The 25,381-nt window shown below is 45.1% G+C and overlaps 1 protein-coding gene and 1 pseudogene across 1 annotated transcript; one reads left to right on the top strand and one right to left on the bottom strand.

Moving 5' to 3' along the window:
* Positions 1-436: 436 nt before the first annotated feature.
* Positions 437-2,857, bottom strand: LOC133901401 (serine carboxypeptidase 1-like; annotated as a pseudogene).
* Positions 2,858-14,509: 11,652 nt separating this feature from the next.
* On the top strand, positions 14,510-25,163 carry LOC133902130 (uncharacterized). Its single transcript, XM_062343721.1, has 10 exons — positions 14,510-14,999; positions 15,712-15,837; positions 15,921-16,037; positions 16,128-16,592; positions 22,980-23,347; positions 23,487-23,586; positions 24,050-24,109; positions 24,251-24,334; positions 24,446-24,562; positions 24,675-25,163. Exons 1-10 carry the CDS (start codon positions 14,916-14,918, stop codon positions 24,978-24,980), a joined length of 1,827 nt encoding a protein of 608 aa, XP_062199705.1. The 5' UTR covers positions 14,510-14,915; the 3' UTR covers positions 24,981-25,163.
* The last annotated feature ends 218 nt before the right edge of the window (positions 25,164-25,381 follow it).

Below are 25,381 nucleotides of genomic sequence, written 5' to 3'. Positions count from 1 at the left end.
GAATCATTATCCGTCACTTATGACTAGATATCAGTGATATTTTTTAATGATAGATACAGAATTTATCACCTATGATAATCATTATCCATCATCTATGATTTTTTTTTCATTTAGTGATGGCAGGCTTAGGCCATCTCCAGCAGAGGAGGTAAATTTGCAGATTCGGGCGCTACAGTGATTTGCGATGCACTGTTCATGTACTGTAGCAACTCCAGCAGAATCGGCATCCGGTGCTACAGTGGGCCCGGAGGGAGAAAAGTGTAGCAACACTGTTCACAGAGGCTGACAGCGGGTCCGGAGAGAGAAAAGGATGAGTAGAAGGTAGAAAATAGGGTAGCTGCTGGAGATGAAAAAATAAGGGATGCTGTAATAGTGTTTTAGAGGATGAAAATTTAAGGTAACTGCTGGAGATGACCTTATACCAAACCAGCTCTTCTCAAAGACGCCACAATGAAATTGCAGGCGGGATCCAGCCTTTGAGAAAGGAGTAGAAGATAACCAATGATCTCTTGGGCTGGAAACTGAGCACCATGTGGCCAGCTCCCCTCACCGATGCAGACGTGAATCCTCCCTCGTATTGCTCAACGTACCCTCCAACCTGAAATAGACCATGACAATTTAGCTTACACAAATCCAATTACATTCTCATTCTCAAAAGATAACCTTTTGTGCTATGTCCTCAGTTACCTCGTTGGCAGGGGTGTACCACGGGAACCATGGTTTTGTGACGGTCAGATTGACATCCTTAACAGAGTACCTCGTCGCCGTCAGCGGCACACGTCGTCCATGTCACCACTGACAACGAATTTGCCATAATATTGTCAAATAGCAAATCGAACCATTTGAATTTTTTTCGTCCAGTTTACATTATTTGGTAGAAGTACAGATGAGGATAGCAGGTTACCTGTCCAACCACACTCTTAATCCGTTGGCGATAAGCCATGATGAGATCATTGGCACCACGGAGAAAGGGGCCTCATTCCGGGGCCCAAAATTACAGGAGGTTTTAGGTCCGGAAAGGCCATGAGTTTCAGAGTTGGATAGGCATCAGCTACAACTTACGTGCAACTTGACCAAGGTGTGTTGATCCGAGCATGATCGCTTTCTGCACCTCAGGGTTGGTGAAGTAGACCTCGACGTAGTTGTCGATGCGGTCGTAGCCAGGTAACTGCTCTAATTACAACAGTCAGCGTGTCACAGGTTGACCAAATTCATCAATCATCGGTGTTTGGCTTCTACTTTTTGGGAGTTTAGTACTCCCTCTAATCATAAATGCTTATCTTTTTAATTAAGATTCAATTAAAGTTTTACAACTTTGATTACTAATAGCTTTCAAAATATTTAGTTTGAAAACATAAAAATCACACGTGTGAATTTATATTAAAAAATTATTTCATAATATTATATTTGTATTATATGTTATAATAAAAATATTAATCAAAGTTACGAGTAATACCGTAAAAAAATAAAAAAAAATGTTATGTATTTTTTACCGGAATGAGTAAGATTTAAGGAGCTGTTGAGAGATTGAGAGAACACATCTTACATAGCTGATGGAGTAGGATGTCCCGTTTGGCGAGGTGATGCATGCAGATTGGAGCATAAATGTTGTATGGATCAATGTGGCCGGCATCAAATGACGATTTCGCCTTGGCGGCGCACAGAATGCCATCAGACGGGTCGAAGTTGCAGTGCTCTGTGATGTCGGCCCATACCTCGTCGGAGATCACCCATGGTTCCACAAGAACTCGAGACGGCCCATTCTGTTCTTGTAGTAATCAAGGTACGGATTGCCAACCTGAAACCGCAAATACATGTAACCTGCTGTGCAGAGCGCATATGAAATTTGCCTAAAATACGCCCAATTAAGCACCGGTGTCACTGTGTCATGACTGGCGATCAACTTACAATATTCCTTTGAGGTTTGTGGGGTTCTTGCCGGTGAATTCGCGGACGGCCACGATGACGGCGGCGAGCTGCGAGACGTAGTGCGCGCCGTAGCTCTCGCCGGCGATGTAGAAGTCGCGGCCCTTGTACTCGGGGAATCTCTCGAGCCAGTGGAGCGTGAAGTTGTAGGTGTCCACCGCAGTCCTCGCATCACCGTTCGTCTTGTAGTCCGACGAAGTGTTCGAGTACGAGAACCCGACGCCGACTGGCGATACCAAGAATATCGCATTGGCCACTGCCAGGTCATCACAATTCACGACCATCAGTATAGGCTCAAACCAGCATAACTCTCCTCGTGCGTGGACTTGTTAGCTTTGCGTGAGAGGATTGGTCAGTCACGCATCGTTGTTCCATGCGTGCTGGTTCCTGCTTAGCGTCTTGCCGTCGGGGTTGACTCGGAACGGGCCGAGCTCCGCCATGGCGCCGCTGTCCAGCGACGAGCACCCTGGTCCTGCAAAAAAAAAGAAAAAGAAAACACACATGTCACACCGTGCTGAACGCCAAAACGGACGCGACGTGCGATCTGCACTGATCCTTCACCTCCGTTGAGCCAGAGGACGAGGGGCCTTGGACGCGGCGTCGTTTGGGGACTCGACGAAGTAGTAGAAGAGCGCGCGGCCGCGGTCCTCGTCCACCGTCACGTTCCCGGCGTACTGCTCGAAGTTGAGGGCAGCCCCCGCGATACTGTCGGCCTCCTTGCTGCCCTTGGGGGTTCTTGCAGTACGTGGGCAGGTGGCCGAAGCTGCTCGCCGGGTCGGCCCATGTGTCGGTTTCGAGGCCCCGTCCACGCTCTGCGCCTGGACTCGACGAACTGCCTCAGCAACGCGCCTTGGTCCATGGCGGCATTCGTGAGCGGTGTGGCCAGTAGGGCCACGAGGACAATGCAGTACGAGACACGGTTCCTCGTCATCTTGGCTTGTGACGAGGTGAATCCTGCGAGCTCCTCGCTGACAGTGCGAAGATCAGTTGGTGTTTATATAGGTAGTAACTAGTCATTGGATCCGCTTATATACGGGTGTTGGTCAGTAGCTGTGAGACAGTCAACGTGTATATCGCATAGCGCGTTGGACAAACGAGCACGCCAAAAGTGAATCATGGGAGCGGGATTTTCAGAGTGGAACACATACGAGCAGAGTAGTAGAGATTGAGTGGTACGAGATGAGTAATTTATATTAAATTTAAGAATAATCTGAAGAACAGACATAATATTCTATCTGGTACGAGAGTTACTATATATATTTTTTTTAAGTAATAGAGATATGGCATATATATGCATGGAGTATACGCCAACGTTGGATCTGCGTTCAGCTGTAATTGTTTGCAAGTTCTGCGCAAGGAGCATGCGTTTCTTCCTCCGGATTTCCTAGCATATTCCTGAAAACCCCAGCAGTCGGGTCTGGCAGCCCCAATATATCCGCGTTACAACGAAACTTTGGATTTTGACGACAATTTTTTCTCCCGGCTGGCGACGCCGTAGATGCCGAGGTGACATCTCTCTCGGCAACAATCCAAACGATCGAATCGGGCTACAATCCAAACGATCGAATCGATGATGTAGAAACCGAGGTGGCATTTCTGTCAACGTGCAGGCTCGATATTGAATCTATCTATTATATTATTATTTAAAGAGAAAAAAAATAGTTATCTGTTTTTATAGTCACGAAATTACCATGTTAATTAAATAAAAAATATCTAGATCAATCATTGTTACGAACATTTAACAGTCTAGATTAAATCAAAAAGTCTATATTAAATACGATTAATAAATAGCCAAATTCAAAAATCAAATAGTCCGTATCAAATATAATTAATAAATACCTAATTTGGAATTAAAAATTATGAAAAAATAGCCGTTCGATTTCCATACGGTTTAGGAAGAAAAATATCTATAAAAAGTCCAAATAGAATAAAATTAATAATAGTTAAAATTAGAGTTAGAATAGAAAAAATAAGAATCTATATCAAATATAGTCTTATAGAAAAAAAATCAAATTATTATAAAAATCAAATACCTAAATAAAGAGATCATGTAAAATACAATTAATCAATACCTAAATCATAATAAAAAAATAAAAAAATCAAAATTCTTACTAAGATAATAGATTAAGAAGCACGGTGTAGCTCAAGGTCGTCACATCAAGTAGACAGCATGCAAGGCATAGCACGCAAGCAAGGCAAACATGTTCTGATTTTGATTGAATTGTCTACACCTGACGCATGATTTTAATAGTTGATCAAAACATATACAAATCGAATGAATACGTGTATATGATTCAGGTACAAATTTGGAGCATAAATAATTTTCTTTTCCACTAACCTAATTTTTATTTCTTCTTATAACTTTATGTGTTTTGTAACTAAATGACACTAATCTTATAAAAACTAAAGAAACTAATTTTTAATTAAAGATTATCATAACAAAATTATTACATCAAGTCTAACCACGCTATATATTAGCGTGGGAACTTGCTAGTTGTTCATATGCCAGCAACCTTGGAATACGTTGTAATGCAAAGGGTGAATGATCTTGCAGTTTCGGTTGTGTGTACTGACTACGGATATGGCAGCTGGGCACTGTACGCTCTCCCCGTCGTTTACATTTTGAACCTTTGATCCTAGTTCTAATACAAGAGAAAATGTTACGTGCTAATGAGATATCTGGTGCAAAGGTGCAAATATGAAACTCTCACCGTTAGATCTTGATCTGAAGGCTAATGTTCATCCTATCATCCTACTTTGACATATAGTTGTCCAAAATTTGCCACCATGTGAGGATGGGAGTTCGATGTTTGCACATTTTTACTAAATAACCCATTTACATCCAATATTTCTCCCTAATACAATGGGCCATCGTTAACTTGGGTTGACGTTTGGTACCAAAAGTAGTTAAGCCCATCAAATTATGCATTTGTAACCTAAAATTAGCTTCACAGCCCACTGTCACGTGAGCCCAGTTTAGTGCCGACCTATCCTTAACATTTGAGGCCGAAAACTTTCTAGAAGGCAGAATCTGCTTTTCTTATATTTTCTAAGCTGAACAGTATAGTTAGGTCTTCAAATCTTTGATGTACAAGTGTAGTGCATATCGAGGACTGGTGCACTCAATTTTCAAAGTTATACACTTATCATTTTTGTCATAAAGGACTGAAATTATGTCCATGATAGGGCTAGATGTCCATGATAGCCACTCAATTTTCAAAGTGGTCCTATTATCAATTTTGTCAAAGTGATCCGGTTTCTAATAGGAATATGAAGGGAAAGAAAATGCTCTGGTCATTTTAAACGAGTGTCTGCATCAATAATGCAGCGCTGGTACGGTGGTACCATCAATTGAATACTTACAACAAAGCTGTCGCATCAACCTAGTTTGTCTATTTTCCTTAAATAACTTCCAAATTTTAGTCTGCTTCTGCATGCCTTGAAAATTCGCAATCTGGACAATGCCCCTCACTTTGTCTGCTCCTGCTTGGATCTGTCAATGCTTGTAGTACAATTTGGAAGGTGCATCAAAGCACAAGCAACACTTTTTTGTTTGTCAAGTACTGCTCCCTGTCATCTTCTGGTCTCTGCTAAATGGTAAAATTCATGAAGCATCACGGGAGGTTTCAGATTTCATACTTTAATCAGACCTTCTATAGTGCCAATTGCTATTGTGTCGGCAGACGTTTTCAGAATTGCGCTCCAGTGGCATGCGCATGCAGCAGAGATGCAGATCTTGCGGCACAGAGGTGCAGGCACTGCGACAAATGACAGACGTCCACCACTGATGCACTGCACTAATATGAAATCGTTATAGGTCATGTCATGGATTCCATTCCAGTGTTGGCCAACCAGCAAAAGATAATCTACGGCTAATCTTATCCTCCATCAACCCTGTCTGCCAAGACGATCAGCATTAACCACATTGCTCACCTCCGCTGAAACGAATTACAGATCACATGTCCTGCGATAATAATCCAAGAAACACATGCATGGCCTCAAAAGCAATGGATTTATTTCATGCATAGGAGAGCACCAACCACAGGCCAGGACCCCTATCGATCAATCAGGCATGCACAATGGAAGGACAGGAGGACAGATTGGGCCACCCTTTTCGGGCGATGCCCGAGAAACCAACCACCGTCTTTTCCGCGCCGATTCTAGCTAGCATGCAGCAAGAACACATCGATCAGTGAAAGATCGAGGATAATTATCGGAAACCGCTGCTCGCTTTCCGCCCCCGCTGATTTGAAGGCCACTGCAGTTTGTCTGCAGGTAGATCGATCAATCCTCTTTGCTTCCGCACAGGGCAGGATGAATTTTTTTACAGGATATGCTTCCGTACGCATGGTTTAAGTAAACAAACGTGCATAATAATGTCCTAAACTCTAGCCAGTCTTCTTAGGGACGCAGTGATGGCTAGATGATTATACATTCAATTTGGCAGTTTGCGGTCCATGGAAAGATGCCTCCTCTCCGATCTGTTGCATCTCTCGTAAATTAATGTCTGTTCACCTCTGTGACAGTGCCAACGATGAGAAACAGACAGTGGAAACGACGCACTGATGAAGCAACCTGACAAGCCAAAGCTAGCTGAAAATATGTCTGCTGATTTTGGACTAGGCTTAGCGTCTAGAGTACACCAAAAAATGAAGGCGATTGTTTGGCAGAATAGTGTAGAATCAGCTGCCAGCCATGTGGTCAGATTAACGCCTACAATTAGGTGGTTTGTACTAGCTATAAGTTGGTACTTCACTCATGTATATATATACCATGCCTGCATATTCGAGGGCATTAATCTTGCCTAATTGGCACGCAAAATTGTACGAGAGGTACATCAACAGAAATCTCCGGCCATATGCACGAACAGTCACACATGTACGACGGCTGAAGTACTAGCTGCGCCACTTGCTGCCTAGTGTCTGTGTCACTTCTGGAGCAGACAGCAAGTAGTAGAAAAAGGAAGAAGTTTCCCTGTGCAAAACTAGGTCGTACGCGGTAAATCATAGACGTGCGCATTTCTTTGCAAAAGTACACGCACCATTCACTCGCTCGTTCAGGTAATCACAGCATTGATCATGCCATGCAAAACAGAACGACATCTAGTTTCTTCTGGCCTCACTTGGAAAGCAGAGCAAAGCAAAGGCTGAGCCAGAGAAACTTCTGAAGATACAAAGAAGACTACCTCGCTTGCATGCTCTGATCTGAACACTGCCATGCATGCATGAGAGACCAGCTGGCGGTCACTTCGCTCTCTCCACCACTTTAAACGTGTGACGGGACGCACACAGCTCCGAAATGGGAGCCTATCCTGCAGGTGGGGCATAGCTCCCCCAAGGCCACGTGCTTGTGGTCGTCCCTGTACGTCCTTGCCCTGCACAGCTGCCTCGCTTCTCTCAGTAGGCAACGCACCGGCCGGACTATTACTATAAAAACTATTTTTTACATAAATGGTGTCTTTCTGCATACAGCTCATATGATAAACCGTTTGAATAATTTTTAAAGTCAGACGATATAAAAAATCGCTTGTGTAAAGGTTATTTTCAGAGACGGTTCTTTATATGAACCGCTTAGAGTAATATAGGATTTTCAGAGATTGATGACAAAAGGAATCGCTTGGGTAAAATGTCATTTTCAAATGCGTTTATATGTGAACCGTCTTTGTAAATGATATTTTACACAGACGGTTTCTTAGGTCGTCTGTCTATTACTAAGTCATTTCTAGAGATAATTTATTATGTGAATCATCTTTAGTAATAAGGTAAATATCAGAGATGGTTTATATAAGAGACCATCTGTGTAACAATTTATTTTTAAAGACAGTTACTTATATAAAACGTCTCTGATAATGGGATATCATTTTCAGAGACGGTTCCTTATCTAAACCACATCTAGTAATTGATGATAACTTATTTTAAAAAATTCATAACTTTTTCATACGAAGTCGTATGAAGATAAATTTTATATAAAAATTGTAACCCTTAATGAGATTTATTACTTTGTAGTTGAAAACATTCTTATTTAAAGTTATTTAAATATCCAAATAATCGTTTGAAGTTTCAGACAAAAAAGATCAAAAGAAATACATATACTATTGTTATCATAAGTCCTATTAATATAAACAACTCAACAATAAGGAGAAGAAAATGAAAAATACTAACTCTAACATCTCTAATAAGATCAACAAGAAAAAGATCGAAGGCTCCACTATCTTTTCAAGAAGAAGAAAAATGATAGTAGTGATCTGCAAAGTTAGAATACAAGATAAGGGGGACCAACTATTTGGATTTCAACTGAAGAGGTATCTCGCTGCTTAACCACCATGTTCTGTGCTTGCCTTCTCGGCCACCTGCATTGCTGCACTCCACCTGGTCCCCGAGGTCGAACCCAGAACTAGCGACCTCACCTCGCGCCTCTGGTGCCTTCTCCTGCCACCACCGTCTCTCCCCTCCGCCATGGTGCTCGAGCCCTCCTCCTTGCCTTGTGGACAGCTTACTGAACAGGATACAATACATATTTCTTTGATCTACCTATATAAATATTGCTACGCACGGTGCACAAGGCTTCTCCGAATTGAAACTCAGCGCTAGGTGAAATATATACAAATTATAAATATTTCGGAATGGAAACGGTAACTAATGACAGCGACAAGTAGCACCAACAAAACTTCATTCATGATAAAAACCTCCTTTGTCTTGTTAGTCAAAGTATCATTCTCGATAGCTTTAATAAAAATATAGAGTCTTTTGATATATATTTATCCATATTTTGGCACATTGTATTTGCATATTTTGTCCATCTTTAACTTCAACCACAAAATTAGATACATAAATTAATTAATAAAAAATCATAATAAAAATTTTAAAAAGGGAAAAAGTAGGTTTCTTATGATTATAATATGCCTATACAATTGAATCTACATTGGCACAAATTTATTACTCTCTCTCCCTCTACATCTAGATTTAGATCTATATATATCAAAAAATCTCCATTCATGATAAAACCTCATAAGGCTAAAAATATCAAATTCTAGCTACATTTTGAAATATAATACTAGAATCGTGTGAATTTACACAATTAAATCAACATTTGCCATAAGTTTTAGCTAATTCGAGAATCTAAATGGCTAGAATCATGAGCATTTCTAGATCACATCTAAATCTTAATTAAGCTTTAAATCTAAATCTAGACTTCAAAAAGATACTAGCTAGGGATGAGATACCCTTATCTTAGATGGCTCCTCCAAAAAATTCAAAAACAAAACCTTCCTCCCTCTGTTTTTAAATCTCGTTGCCGCCTCCGAGCTGCTATGTTCGGACACAACGAGTTCTGTCGGAATGAAGCTCCCTGCGGAAGCTACTGTTTATAGAGAAATTATCACAGACAATTCATATAAGGAATCGTCTGTAAAAACTAATTTTTAAATACGGTTCTTTATGCGAACTGCATATATAAATCTTTTATTATTACATGCGGTTAACATAAAAAACCATCCGTATTTTTACAAGTGGTTACTTATGTTAACCACCTACGATAATATAGCTATTTTCATAGACGATTAACATAAAGAATCACCTATAAAAATTAATTTTTATAGAAAACCTGAAACCATACAGAGCCTCAATCTACTCTTAGACGATTTGTCATATAAACAGTATATAGTAAGAAACTCTAGATATCTTAAAAATTAGCTTTTTATAATGCTGGTTATATAGATAGAAACTCTAAATATCTTAAAAATTAGCTTTTTAATAGTGTTGGTCATATTTTCTATTTTCCTCCTCAAGCATGGCCATGACTGCAACCACCAGACTGCACCAGTTCGTTGGACGGATCGACCGTGCGCGGCCTCTCAGTCGTGGTTGCGGCTAGCGCGTGCAGATTGCAGATCCTGTTTGTTTGGTACAGCTAAAATTTATAATTTTTAAAAAAAATTGTTTATCAGATTAGTTACTTATGTTTTCTGAGAAAAACATTATAGTTTATAGGTTTACTTTTAGACTCTCAGCTCACCAGTTTTTTTAGAAAAAAACTACTTTAGCTAATTTATCGATTTTTAATTTATTTCACCGGAAGTCAACTTATTAGAAAAACTATAAGCTAATAATAAATTTAATGTTTATTCTAGCTTATTAGTTTTTCTAAGAAGAGAAGCCTACGAATAAATAGAAACAAACAGGCCACAGTAACCGGCCGCGGGCGCTGAGGCGTACGGCCAAAGCTGCCAGCCACCGGCACCCGAAGCGGACACGGAGCGCGCGCGCGGCCGTGCGGGGCCGCGGGACGGCTCCGTGACGCCTTCCCAGCACGCATCCACCAGCCACGTAATATGTCTGGGCGGCAAAGCATGCGTTCGTCCGCGTCTCCCTGGCCATTCGGAAGCTTTCTCGATCGGGCCATGGCGCCATGCATGATTATGCGTTGGCCTCTCGTGTTATCTGGTGTGATCGATCATCGATCTCCGTAGGCACTAGGCAGGCAGGCAGGCCGCTTGCATGGTCCACGGCGCACGAACGATCTCGATTGGATCTGCTTCTTCTGTTCGTCTCGGCCACAGTGCGTGTAGGGCAGTGACCCTTTTTGCTGTCCCTTGTTCGCCTTTTTTGTACGTACATGTAGGTTGCATCTTTTTCACTGCCTCGGTAATTCAAGAGAAGCGAGTATACATGTGATGACTTCTGTGCTCGGTGCTAATCCGCATGTACGTCCTTGCACCACCGTCGACATCTCCCTTTCATGAACAGTTCAGACTCCACAACAGGAGCGCCATCTGCAGAAACTGCGTTCGTACATGAAAACAAAAGATCTCTCGATCTCTCCAAACTTTCCGTCGACTTGTTGGGGGCGAAACGTCGTCCGTGCTATGGAACGGCCGCCGGGGGCCAGGTGTTGTCATGCACCGGACGAGTGCTAGCTGCGACCGTGGGGGGCCGGGCTACTGACATACCGTCCATGCCTGGCCAGGAAGAAAAAAGGCTGCAACCGCTTTTTCTGAAAAGGAGACGCCATGGTTCATCAGCCATGCCAGTGCCATGTCGTGATGCGACAGTCGGGCGTCATGATGCAAGCATTTCGCCGCTTTCAGTTTGAACTCAGAGTGTGACTGGTTTTCTGTATCACGTTGTTCGTATGATCATATAGGTAGATTAAAGGGAAATAGATTATAGTGGTTAGAAAATAAGAGAGTTTAGTTGGTTTTACCGTTTTATATGTTTAGATAGGATATAATAATTGAGAATAATTGAGACTACGATTAGTTGTTCGTATAAAGATGATTTTATGATAATAACAAATGTGTTCATCTGTATAAGTAGATGTGGAAGGTTATATATATTGGATCAGGCTATAAGTATATATTTATACTCGTCTAATTAAATTAAAATAATATAAACATACAACTAAACATGTTTTTTTTTCTAAAATTATAGATATCTACTGAATTAAATTGCTCTTGTATAGACAACTATCAGAGTATGAGACACGCCATTTGCGCGTTGTTTCATCACTGCATTTGTAACGGCAGCAGCACGCACATGGACATGACTAGTGCATAGGGCCAGTTTCTTTCTTGATACGAGTATGAAGAAAGTTGTTGGGCATGGAAACAATGTAGTGCTCCGTTTGTACTTTGTAGGAATCTGTGATTGACAAGCGATACTCTTGAAGACGGTGTACCCAGAAAAGTTGTGGGCTACGTACGGTATGGTTCTACGGCCTCCAGGGATGAATGCGCGAGAAAAGGTGCATCTAAACTCGTCTGTACGACGCATTCATCTTTCAGATGTGTCCGGTTCAGCAGCCGCATATACTGCTGGTTTTGGTACCGCCGTAGACATGAAGAAAGCAAGCAATGAGCTCATCTTGCACGCAGAAGTTTCATCGTTAATTTCATGCGAAGCACGCGTTCTCGCGTCGATGCTACTTGTAAGTACGACTACCTGTCGCTTTGAACATTGTACTGCCTCTGTTTCAAAATACCTATTATTTTTTACTTTTCAGTTTGATCTTTGACCGATAATTTTTAACAGCTACATATACAAACCGTTATATGTATATAACATGCTTATAGCGGCTTAAATGGCAAATCTAGCAATATTATTTTCGTTTTGAGAGATTTTACTATGTGCTACTGAATAATTTGTTATGTTTCTTATATATTATCATTGTGTTGATGATATGTGGGTTCAAATCTTACATATTATTCTCAGTATGTATAGTATATTATAGATTAGACAGCTATTCAGTGGTATATCGTGAATTTATACTTTTAGTTTACTTAACTTCATAATTTAAAAAATATTATCATTCAAACTTTAAACAGTGAATAGGGAGTACAAACGCGGTAAATTATCTGACCCTTGACTGTAGCAAAATCCAATCCGGCGTGGGCCACGCATGTCATCAGTCGAAAAAAACTCCTTTTCTCTGCATGACCAACCTGTGGCCTGCGTAAAGCGAGGCCGGATTGCTTGAACGCTCCGCGATCGGCATGTGCCTGCGCCCCCAATCCCTCATGATCGACCTCCTCCTGTCGCTGCCACCGCTTTGGAAGCCCGCGCCAATTAGCCGTTTGATCGGTACTCATTTGCCAGCGTGCGCTGAACCTTTCGCACAAGTTTTTACCACATCACGGTCAAGGATGAACACCGGTGGGAGTGTAGTCCATTATGTAACTCATTCTTATCCTCTCGTTTCATGCTACAGTAACCAAAGGCGTCTACGAGGTGCTTCCTTGATCTCAATGTCGATTCGTCCGTTTTCCCTCCTCCGGCTGTCTCTCCACGTTCAGAGTGAAAAACGAGTGGAAAACGGGTGGATCAACGTCCGGAGTGGTTAGATAGGTAATAATTAGTGTTTTTGTTTGTAGATTTGGTGATCTAGGTTGTGGTTTTCGAGAAGTATCAATAGAGGTGGCACCTCGCTGATTTTTGCTATTCCTGCTGGTCGTCTGTGAGCTTGTTGGCTTCCTCGTCAGCTCTGGCGATGGTCATGGCAGGAGCTTATCCAGATATGATGCAGTATGTGTGTTGCAAAGGCGGGGATTATCTCTTTTTGGATGTGAGTTGTTGGTTCGTCGAAGCTTAGTCTCGCGACGCTAGATGTATTTTTTGGCCTCCAGCAATAGATGCGTCTCGACTATGATGTTGTGGCGCTGGCTCTTGCGGCAATCCAAAGTTTGGGGTCCTTCGTCGTATTCGGTTGGAGGTTTGAGCTTCATTTTCGGAGGTTGGTTTCATCCTATTTCTGTGCAGCGTGCTGATGTTCGTGGCGGACCGGAGGACAGGAAGATGGTGTTTGGAGAAGATGACTCACGAGGACTTTATTGTAATTTTTTGTTTTCTCAGGTTCTTGGTTGTAAAATGGGATTGTACTGTGCTTAGTTCTAATATAAATCCCATCCTTCGAAAAAAAAAGAGACGAACACCAGTGTGATTATACATTACATTGCTGTCAGTTAGAAATCCTGCAGAAATAGCACCAGAAGCTGAATCAGAGTAGTGCCTTTTCGGGCTGCGCACGCGTCTCATTCTTAGGGAGGAACGTACTTGCGTACGTACGGCCAAAAAAGTGGATGCACTGCTAACTGTACAATGAATGGCTAGCTGGTCATATCCTGGGCTCATGCGCCTGGCCAGCACGTATATTTTTTTTAAACACCGGGCACAGAAAAATGCCGGTTTCTATTAATAAAATAGTAATAAATACAAACATTTTATCCAGTATGTATATTATAATATTTACTATTTCGAAATCACACTGCAGTATACTCAGAACGATGCTGCGTAAATTGTAGGGAAAATTGCCACCTATCACTCTCTCTTATTTCATTAAAATATCACTGAATTGCCTTAATGATATGTGGAATCTAACTTCACATGTTATAGATATATCAGTGGTATTTTAGTAAGATAGAAATCTTCATGAGGGTATGAATACAATTTCCCCTAATTTATACAGCCCAAGGTGACAGCTGACACAATCACAATAAAAACATATGAGAGGTGAGCGAAGATTGTACTTGTACCTAGGTGTGATTGGTTTCCGGCAAAAGATTTTAGACAGTTATATCATATAAGTAAGCTCAGAAGAAGCATTATGAGTAAAATCCTATTTATTGAAAAGAAGAATATTTAGTTGGTTATATCTATCAGAATAAATAGAGTTAAGTTTCTATTTAATTGATTAAATCTAAGATTGTATGGGTTAAGATTATAATTAGTTACTCATATAAAAGTGATTTTATAATACTAACAAATAGACCCGTCTATATAAACATATACATAGTATGTATCTGTCAGATCAAATTATGAAATAAAGCTCATCTAAGCTAAAATAAAACCGTATATTTACGCATACCAAATTATGTTACAACAAAGAATGTAGGCAACAAAGAAAGATATGGGGACCCAACACACCGCTAATCTACCATCGAAGCTGGACAACGTGAGAGTTCACGCTACTCCGTCATTTGCTGCGCGGCCCGGGCCCATGTACCGCTCGATCTGGCCCACAGGAGCTGCGGGCCCCATATGGGCCCAGTGGGTAAAAGAAGAAGGGATCCGTGGTCCGTCCTTGTGAGAATTCGGTCACTCAATGGTTGCACTGCCTCGTATATATGACGCAACTGGTAAGTACTCCACGTTAACCGAGCCCAATTCCCACAATCGAAGGGAGCCGCTCACCGCCATCACCGACGCCACCGCTGCCGCAATCCCGATTCCCACTCACGCCTCCCTCCGCTAGCCGGCCAACACCAATCAAAAGCACCGCCGGATCGACTCCAATAGCGGTGCTTGCTCTTAATCTGGCTGCGGTGGCCGGCCCAACCACACCGCGGAGTCGGAGCTCTCGGAAGAGCCTTTAATGGCGTCGGGGTCACATCGCCGTCCATAGGTCTGCGGTGGCGAGGCGTTAACTTGCCCACTCGTTGCTCATCCTATCGCCATTCGCCAGCGGCCTAGTGCATTGCACACTATTGATAGATACGTATGCATACGGCGCCGGAGATGAACGGCCGGGCTCGGAGGCCGGCGGCGGCGCGCGGCGCGGAGGCCGCCCCGAAGAACGGCAGAGTATGTGCTTCGTCGATCTCTCTTGTTTCTTGGTGTGCTCTGTTTTTTGGCGTTCCCAGTTTGGAGGAAGGGAAAGTTCGCAACTTTCGTGGAATTGAACGTCCAGGAGGCGCAATGTGCGGGCATGCGGCTATGGTTTCTGCGACTGATTTTGGTGTGGCGTCGTTCTCGGTGGTCGGCGTTGCGGGATCGGAAAGGCGGCTGCTTTGCCATCTGTCCGAGACCGGTCGTTCGAACTTCGAACTCCGTGTTTGAGATTTCATTCCTTTTCTTTTCCATTTTCGGGATACGAGCATGAGTTTCTGTGCTCCTTGTTGTTTTTGTACATCCCTGCATCGGTTCGTTTGTCAGCAATTCGTTGCAGTGTCGATATTTTGTACGAGGCCTTAATTAATACGCCAAGAGTACAACGATGAACAGTATCATCTGACGTTCTTGCGAGCTAAGAATGGCCGGTAGTGTCTTACGACAAGATCTTGACACGGGCTTGTTGGTCTCTGCGGCATCACTTTGCTCGCAGTTTGGAGAGCTACTCGCATTGGGTAGCAGGAGCAGACTGTATCTCTTCGATGCTCCTGAGCCCCATTTCTTCTTTAGTTTGCCTTTAGCTTTATCTTTCGGAGCAGATGAATCTGCACTTTGCTTCGGTTAGTAATATTCTTTCGCAGCTCAATGAGGTTTCTTTTCCCTTTTAATGATGGTGTTGGTTCAGGTGATGGAGAAGGATCCGAGGAAGGTCGCGATGCCGGTGAAGGGATCGGCGTCCAACGCGGTCACTAGGGGCGTCATGAACAGAATTCAGTCGAGGAGAGACCGGAGGCTCGCACTGCAGCAAGATGTATTTGAATTTCTATGCCTCAATTTGTCGGATTCAGTTGCTTCCTGTAGCTCGTTCTGACGTCTTGCTGTGCTGAATCTCAGGTTGATAAGCTCAAGAAGAAGCTGCGTCACGAGGAGAACGTCCACCGAGCTCTGGAGAGGGCGTTCACGAGGCCGCTCGGAGCTCTGCCTCGCCTGCCGCCGTACCTACCGTCTCAGGTTAGTGCCTCATCTGCAGTTCAGCATTATGTTCTAGATATTTGTGTTGTACAATTCTGACTCGATTCCTGCCTGCATTGTGCTGCGAAGACGCTAGCTCTTCTCGCGGAGGTGGCGGTGTTGGAAGAGGAGGTCGTCCGGCTGGAGGAGCAGGTGGTTAATTTCCGGCAAGGGCTCTACCAGGAGGCGATAATCTTTTCCTCCGCCAAGAACACGCACCTCCCCGGCGGCGTGGGTTCCGTGCCGGCGCAGATCATACCGTCGAGCCCCGTGCCAAATTCGGAGGTCTCTCCATCGGTACGCCACGGTTCAGACCACCCTCCCTCTCGTCCATCGCTGAACAACGGAGTCGCTGGTGGCAAGCAAACTGCAAGCAAGCCGGTCCCTTCCTCGCCGAGCCAAGATGGTCTCTCCGGGGCAGGGAAAGAAAACCAATCGTGCAGCAATATGTCGAGCAGGAACTGTCGCCAGACGCCGTTGCAGCAGAAAACGCCCAAGTCCAGGGTGGCGCCGGCAGCAGTAACACCAGACAAACGCAGAGTTACTCCTGCTCAGGTAAAACAGTAGAAAGCCTCTTTCTTTTCTACTATGATTCAGAGTTGCCACTGTCACTTGATTGGTGTTTTTGTGATTGAGTGAGTTGTTGTGTTGATTTGAGTTGCAAGTATTACATTATATAGGCAAAAGGAAGAAGCCGGACAGGCCTTGTGTAGAAGGCTAGGCTCAGAGTGGAACAGACGTTCAGACTAGATCTAAACTCAATGAATACCAATGTTGGAAGGCTCTTGGTGAAGATGTTGGCGTAGTAGGATGAAGTCGGGATGTGAAGAACACGAACACCACCGAGGGTGACACGCTCCCGAACGTGTGTTGGTGCGCTGATGCTGCATCAGGTTCGTGGAGAGGTAAACTACATTGATGTTATCACATTAGACAAGAGTTGCGCGATGAAGTGGACTCTAAAGCTCCTGAAGTAACTACCGCAATCAGCAGGCCTCAGCAACGGCATTGGCCATAGCCCGATACACCACCTCCGTACTAGAGCGGGACACTGTGTTCTGACGCTTGGAGGACCACGAAATAACATTCTCACCTAGGAATACTGCATAGCCAGACGTGGACTTGCGAGTATACGGATAACCTGCCCAATCAACATCAGAGTAAACAACCGGCTCCGTCGAACATGACTGGTGGAGAAACAAGTCGTTATTTAGAGTGCCATGGATGTATCGGAGGATGCGCTTCAGTGCAGTATAGTGAGGCTCCTAGGGATCATGCATGTGAAGAAAGACCTACTGAACTGCGTAAGCAACATCTGGCTGAGTGAATGTGAGATACTGAAGAGCGCCAGCTAGACTGCGGTAGTGAGTAGGATTGCTCACAGGAGGACCAGCAAATGAGAGCTTCAAGTGAGTCTCCACAGGTGTACTACAGGGCTTGCAATCTGTAATACCCGCACGGTCCAGGATGTCCAACATATATTGGCGCTGAGAGAGAAACATGCCGCCATTGCGTTGTTCCACTAAGATGCCAAGAAAATGATGGTGAAGGCTTAGATCCTTCCTAGAAAACTCTTGCTGAAGCACAGAAATAATTTGACGAAGAAGAGCATCCAAGGAGGCAATCAACACAATGTTGGCCACATAAAAGCAGAAAATAAGTCATGTTGGCACCCCAATGGTAAATAAACATGGACGTGTCTGACTTTGCCTCAACAAACCCCATAGATGAAATGTGAGAGCTAAACCGGTTGTACCATGCACGAGGAAACTATTTGTGGCCGTAGAGGGACTTGTTTAGATGACAGTCATAGTCCGGATGCGAGGAATCTAGAAGCCAGTGGGCTGAGAGCAGTATACTATCTCAGTCAAGGTACCATGCAATAACACGTTCTTCACATCCAACTGATGAACATGCTAATCCCGAGAGAAGGCCAAAGACAGAACAGTGCGGACGGTGATAGGCTTGACAACAGGGTTGAAGGTCTCATCAAAATCAACACCAGGCCGCTGTGTAAAGCAATGAAGAACCCATTATGCTTTGTATCAGTCAAGAGAGCCATCGGACTTGAACATGTGACAAAAAATCTACTTGCCGGTAACAATGTTGCCATGAGACGGTCGTGGCACAAGAACCCAAGTATTGTTAGCTAGCAAAGCTGTGTACTCTTCCTCCACGACGTGCGTCACTGCATATTGGCTAAGGCAGATTGATATGTCTTGGGAATCAACAACAGGGCGCTCCTGTTCAAGTTGAGGTGCTGAACCAACTGGTAGAAACTGTGTTTGCCTCACATCACCATTAAGTGCTCGTTGATGACGGGCGCAACTGGCACGGCACTGGCCAAAAGCTACGAGGTAGAGGCCGCAGCAGGCATGACCATGGTAGGCACGACAGCCGAAGCTGTGGCAGCCATGGGCGAAGAGGGCGCCTCTACCAAAGGCACAGAGGGCGACGTCCCTGGCTATGAGACCGAGGCCACGAGCAATGCACCCGGAGGCACGCCGAGCCTAGGTGGAGGGCCATAGGCGCGCACAGAGCCAGGGGTGGGTGATGCGCCCAAAGGCATGCCAAACCCAAGTGGAGGGCCACAGGGGCGCACCAAGTTGGGGGTGCGCACGGGGGGTCGAGCAGCGGGGCCGCGTTGACCGAGCTGCGCATGGGGCTAGGAGTCAGCGTGCAGCCAGTGGTAGCTGGACCACTAGGGAGATCTGCAATGAGAGAGGACCGTGACAGACCAACGAGTGTCGGCACGGTCGTGTCAGGAGATAAAAAATCAAATACACCATGAGGTAGCTGGTTGTTCAACTCGACGGAAGGGAACAAGTTCTCATCGAATGTCACATGTCGAGATATGATAACCCGATTGGACAAGAGATCGAGACATCGATAATCTTTATGATCGGAGGAATAGCCAACAAACATACATATGGTGGAACGTGAAGACAACTTGTTGGGCGCAATGGTGGACAAGTTGGGATAGCACTTTGAGCCAAAGACACGGAGAAGGGAGTATGTGGGTGGCACGTTGTAAAGCGCAAAGTGCGGAGTGGAAAAGGAGATGGTTTTTGTGGGGAGGCGATTGAGAAGATATGTGGCGGCATGAAGGGCCTCAACCTAGTAAGAGGGCGGAAGGCTTGCTTGGAAAAGGAGAGGATGCACTATGTTATTGGTGGAATGAATAATGCGTTCGGATTTGCCATTCTGTTGAGAAGTGTAGGGGCAATACATGCGAAGAGTGACACAATTGGTGAGAAAGAAGGTGTGGGCAGTGGAGTTGTCAAACTAATATAAACTTTTGGTTTTCATTAAATTTTTTTTGCATTTTTCTCTAAAATAATGCAGGCGCATTTTTTAAGCCTAAAGGCATTACAAGCCATTCAAAATGTCCTTGTGGACATGTGAATGATGTCCATTCTATGAATTGTTCTATCATCTTGACATGCCAAAACCCAGCTTTCAAATCAAAATTTGAAAAGTATTTGCTACCTTGTGTCATATTAATCCATTCTTGCTTATTTGGAATATTGGAGCCAAACTACGTAGCTACAAAAGAGAACAAATTAGAGAGAGAGAGAGAGCAAAGAAAGTATCAGATTTAAAACTTAAAGGAAACATCGAAAGAAAATGAGAGCAATCATCAAGAATGACTATGTAGTACTTATAATCGGAGACATTGGCAACTGGAGAGGTCTAAAGGTCACAATGTACTAAGTCAAAATTATTGATAGCTCTAGAGTTTGATGTGGCAAACGGAAGGCGTACATGATGGCCAAGCTGACAAGCATGGCATAGAGTATCGCTAGCACCCTTATTTCATGAAATAGCAGAAGAACTAATAAGCCTTAAAAGAGCATCGCCACCGGGTGACCAAGATGACGGTGCCAAAGCGAAGTGTGGGCTGCAACGAGGAGGGCATAAGACAAAGAGGTGGGTGCCGACACATGAAGAGGGTAGAGGGGATCAGAGCTATTGCACCTGGCGATCACGTTCCTAGAACGAAGGTCCTTCACAGAAAGGCCGACAGGGTCAAACTCAACAGAACAATTATTGTCGATGGTAAACTGACGAACAGATATGAGATTCTTAATAATGTTTGGAGTGACTAGAACATTATTAGGATGAAGATGACCAAAAAGATTAATGAAGCCAGTGAAGGTAATGGGCAGCAATGACCCATTACTGACAATGATTGATGAAGGAGTAAAAGACTTCGGCAAGAAGGAGGATGACAAGTTACCGGTGTCTGAAGTCATGTGCGAGGAAGCCCCGGAATCCATGTACCAATCCGTGGTTGGTGGTGGTGTTAGCGTCATAGTCTTGAATGCGTTTGTTAGTGACGTATGGTCCCAGGTCCCAGGCCCAGACAAGGGAGTCCAGGCAGGAGGAGCGAGCGCCGACAGAGGAACTTGTGGCGGCAATGAGTAGTAGGTGGGCGCCGTCATTGGTAGTAGTGGGTATGGTATCATGGTGTGGGGCATGGGCACACCACCACGTGACTGTAGTGCGCTGGCTCCCAGGGGCTAGGCACCAGTGCTCTAATATGGTCCGGGCCACATTTGAATGGTGCCCGTCCACGGGTTGTAGAAGGAAGGCCACCATGACAGAACGCCAGTGGTGCCAAATTTGCCGCCCCTGTTGTCGTTGCCACCTCTGTTGTTGTGGCGGCGTCGACGGTTGGCGCTGCTTGACCCGCTGGAGGAGCCAGTGCCAATAACCTAGCCGCTAGCAGGCTGGGTGCTCCCGTTTGTGCTAAATGAGGCGGTGGCAAGGAGGACAATCGTGTATGTTGGGAAGAGCGTGACGCCATCTCAAGTTCCTCAAGAAGGAGGTCGAAATGAACCTCGAGGAATGTCGGGAACAGCCGCTGCCGCTTGAGGAGAGCCGGCATGTACGCGAACTTCTCGTTCAACCTACGCACGATGGCAACACTACGTAAGAAACCAATAAAGGAGATATCATATTAGTGACAGCTACTCAACACGCGTCACTAATGTGTCTTCTGATCGGGACCAAATATAGACCCGTCACTAATGAGTGGTCATTAGTGACAGTTCGTAATATGATCCGTCACTGATAATAATAGTAACGGGTCGTCCTAAGTCAGTCATTAGTGACATATCAAATTGTGACCCATCACTAATGATAAGGTCATCAGTGATGGGTCGTCCTAGGCTAGTCATTAGTGACGGATCAAGTTATGACCTGTCGTTAATAACTAGGTCATCAATTGTGGATCGTCATAGGCCAGTCATTAGTGACGGGTCAAGTTATGACACATCACTAATGATAAGGTCATCAGTGGTGAGTCGTTCTATGCCAGTTATTAGTGACGGGTCAAGTTGTGACCCGTCACTGATGACCTAGTCATCAGTGACGGGTCGTCCTAGGTCAGTCATTAGTAATAGATTAAGTTGTAATCCATCACTAATGACCAACTCTAGTCACTAATGATGATATTCACAAATATTTTTATTTTTATTTTATTTTTCTCTTATCTTTTCTCACCTCAACAGTACTAGAATACGAAATTTGGTAAAATTAATCATTAGTGATGGGTCATGGTTATGACGCATTACTAATGATATTTGACAAAGAAGGTTAAAAGGATAAAATATTCAGTTTCTATCATAACTACGTGATAGCAGAGGTGGTAAGGTGGCTACACGTGCGAGGAGGAGGTCACAGGTTTGATTCCCATGGAACACAAACTTGAAAATAATGTGAAAAAACGTGGCTTGTGAGGAATATGAGATGAGCCTGCGTTGGAATAGCTCGGGTGAAAAAAATATTTTTTTGACTTTTTTGTGTCCAAAAAATACGAAAAATATTCACCGGCCATTAATAACGGGTCAAGATTACAACCCATCACAGTCAATAGTGACAAGTCACAATTACGACCTGTCACTAATGATTGAATATTAGTGACGGGTCACGGTTATGACCTGTCACTAATAACCTCAATAGTGATGGGTCATCAACCGTCATTAATGATCTATCATTAGTGATGCGATAAGAGTGACGGGTACATGACTTGTCACTGATGCCTGTTATCACCCGTCACTAATAACTTTTTTTCACGTAGTGCGAGGACAAGAGTGCGGTTAAGGATAGGCTCGCTGAGGGCACCTAGAGCGTCGGCCATGCTCTTCAGGCAGCGGCATTAGTCCGAGATGGTGAGGTTGACCTGGAAGAGGTGCATAACTCGGTGTTGAGGTGCAGCACACGCGTCTCCCGGTTGCCGATGAATTGCCCCTCGAGCGTTGCCAGACAGCGCGCACGGTGACACCGTTCTCCGTGATGATCTCGCAGAGGTCGGGGGGTGATTGTGCCGAATAGCCACTCAAGGACGACGCAATCCATACGACAACAGTTGCCGGAGTCACGGCGAACGACATCAGAGAGGACGTGCGAAGTCAGCAAGTACTTGCCCAACGTGATGAGGAATTGACCACACCATTTGTTGTAGTTATGCGACCCGAGGTCAAGAATGATGGGAACCAGCGTGCGGATATTCTGGACGACGACCATCTGGACATGAAGATTGGTGATGGTTACAGCTTCGTGGAGGACCAGCGCCCGAGCAATGTCATCATGATGTGCGGCAGCCTCATCATGGGTGCGGGCGTCGGCCTCCTCATGGTCGCGGGCTGTGGCGGCCTCATGTTCGCGGGCGGTGGCCGCTGCAGCCTCAGCATGTTGGCGAGCAATGTCGTCGTCAATCGTGGCGGCGGCAGGGGTGTGTTAAGGTAAGCGGAAGCGTGTGGTCGTAGCGAATGAACACATCTCTAATACGATGTGATTGAGTGAGTTATTGTATTCATTCGAATTGCAAGTATTACGTTATACGTATAAGCAAAAGGAAGAAGCCGGACAGGCCAAAAGGCTAGGAGCCGGATTATTTGTGTAACAGTTTTGATGCTCTTTGTATCGTCTATGCAGACAACTAGTGCAGCGCCTGACTGTAAAAGACCTGCAGAAGCTGCCGGCAGCAACCCTGACAAAGCGTCCCAGGCCGACTCGACCGTGCCGAACAAACTGTCCGAGGAGCTGCTGTGGTGCCTGCTGACCATCTTCTCACAGATGAGCTCGGCTGCCGGCGGCCAGGGTGACGAGGAACAGCCGGCGCCGTCCCCGTCGGTCTCAGGCTCCAGCGAGAGCTCGGAGGACGCGTACCCGCAAGACCCCTACGGTATCCTGGAGCTGGGCGCGAGGGACATCGGCCCGTACAAGCGGTTCCACGTGGTCGACGCTGCTTCGTTCGATCGGAACGCGCTGGCCGGTGACACGCTTCTTTCTCGGAGATTGAAGTGAGTAGTGTTCTTGTTGTCGCAGCTGATAATTTGGCTCGGCTCAATTATTGTAACGCTAGATTTGGCTGTCTGGCGAGTAGGTGGCTGTTTGACTTAAGCATGCATGCTGATCGAAATGGCTCTGGCAAATCTGCAGGGCGTTGCTGCGAAGGCTGTCGTCGGTTGGCCTGGCGGGGCTCTCGCATCAGCAGAAGCTGGCGTTCTGGATCAACATCTACAATTCCTGCATGATGAACGTAAGCTGTCACTCATAATTGTGATCGACCTTCCCTGTTTCTTCATCTTCATTCTATCTTGCGCATCTTTCCGTCAACGGGAAACTTCATTTCAGTGATTGTTAATTTGCTATAAAAATAGTCGTACATTATCAGCTTTGGCTATGATTTGATACATCCACTGCATGGTGGGATTCTTTTTGGGAAGTTCATAACCTTGCTTATCGTATGGCACTACAGCCTGGAGAGTTTCGAGGACGCGTGTTCATGAAGTCTGAAGTCTGAACATGCGGCATGTTTGCGTACTGTAGTTTGTTCATCATTATGTTTGACCAAATAAATGCTTCATGTCTCCTTAATCATTAGCAGCGGCCTAACAACTCTGATGTTGCCATTGTTATCCAATGACCTAGCTCAGATCTTTGTTTAGCCAGATGGAGTGCCACGTCCCATGCTTGATGTGTCCTTTAACACTCTACTGCAGGCGTTCCTGGAGCAAGGGATACCAACCACCCCACAAATGCTTGTGGCGATGATGCCAAAGGTGCCACCACATCACTTCACCTCTCGATCCCTTCCAGATGCACAAGGAATTAACTTGAACCCATGCTGCGCCACGAGCGAAGAAATCAGCCTCTTATCTGACTGACGCGAGTACGGGATCTGCGGTTCATTTTTTTTTCAGGCGGCAATAAACGTTGGTGGGCGCACGCACAGCGCCATGGCCGTCGAGCATTTCATCCTGAGGCTGCCCTACAGCGTGAAGCAGGTAAGACCCTTGTCGCCGTCGATGCCGCCATGGCAGTGAACTGTGGGTGTTTACGTGGTGCCCTACTGGCTACTGCATGCGCGCTCTAAACATACGACGCGTGATCGGCAGGTGAATCCGGAAGGAACGAAGGACGACGACGTGTCGGCGCGAGGCGCGTTCGGGCTGGAGTGGCCTGAGCCCCTGGTCACCTTCGCGCTCTCCTGCGGAAGCTGGTCCTCCCCTGCTGTAAGTTCTCGGTTACGACAGCAACGTGTGACAGTTTCAGTCTCTCAGACACTGCGTGATCAATTGTACTGACAATGTCGGTGATGCTTCTTCTTCTTCTTCTTTCTTGAAGGTGAGGGTGTACACGGCGGCCCGCGTCGAGGAGGAGCTGGAGGCGGCGAAGAGGGACTACCTACAGGCCGCCGTGGGCGTGTCGACGCCGGGGAAGCTCGCGGTCCCGAAGCTCCTGCACTGGTACCTCCTTGACTTCGCCAAGGACGTGGACTCCCTCATGGACTGGGTCTGCCTGCAGCTGCCGACCGAGCTGCGGCAGAGCGCGATGCGGATCGTCGAGGACGGCAGGCGGGCGGGTGCCGAGCCCCGGCGCATTCAGGTCCTGCCGTACGAGTTCAGGTTCAGGTACCTGTTGGCCTCGTGAAGCAGAATTGACCGTCACACATACTGCACGAGTCGAGAAGGTGTTTGTAGCTTGCACACATGTTTTGCAATAAAAGGCTAGATTGCTGTGCTTCTGAAATTTTACCTTTGTAAAGGAAAGAAAATAGTAAAAAAGTTTCTGGGTGAGAATTTGAGGTCATTGATCCACAATTTGTTTACAGGGTTGTCACGCCGAGATTTCAATTCCGTTTTATAATTTTTTTCATCAATGAAAAGATCAAAATTCGTGAAAATTCATAAAAATTTTAGTCATTTTTCGTATATGTCAGTGAAATAAAATAATAAAATTAGATATTTTGTTTCTCCCGATATTTCAGAAATTCGCAAAATTTTACTAAATTTCACTGGCACGCTGTCCTGTCTCACTGATTAACCTGAACT

This window comes from Phragmites australis, chromosome 20 (assembly GCF_958298935.1).
Source record: "Phragmites australis chromosome 20, lpPhrAust1.1, whole genome shotgun sequence".
In the NCBI taxonomy this organism is placed as follows: Eukaryota; Viridiplantae; Streptophyta; class Magnoliopsida; order Poales; family Poaceae; genus Phragmites; species Phragmites australis.
This window is presented reverse-complemented; position numbering and strand designations above follow the sequence as displayed.

What these genes read in the sequence shown, in the direction of transcription:
- LOC133902130 (XM_062343721.1), top strand. Translation starts at nt 14,916, where the DNA reads ATGCATACGGCGCCGGAGATGAACGGCCGGGCTCGGAGGCCGGCGGCG. An exon ending in GGCTCGCACTGCAGCAAGAT is followed by an intron (nt 15,838 to 15,920) that starts GTATTTGAATTT and finishes GCTGAATCTCAG; the next exon opens with GTTGATAAGCTCAAGAAGAA. An exon ending in TTGTGGCGATGATGCCAAAG is followed by an intron (nt 24,110 to 24,250) that starts GTGCCACCACAT and finishes TTTTTTTTTCAG; the next exon opens with GCGGCAATAAACGTTGGTGG.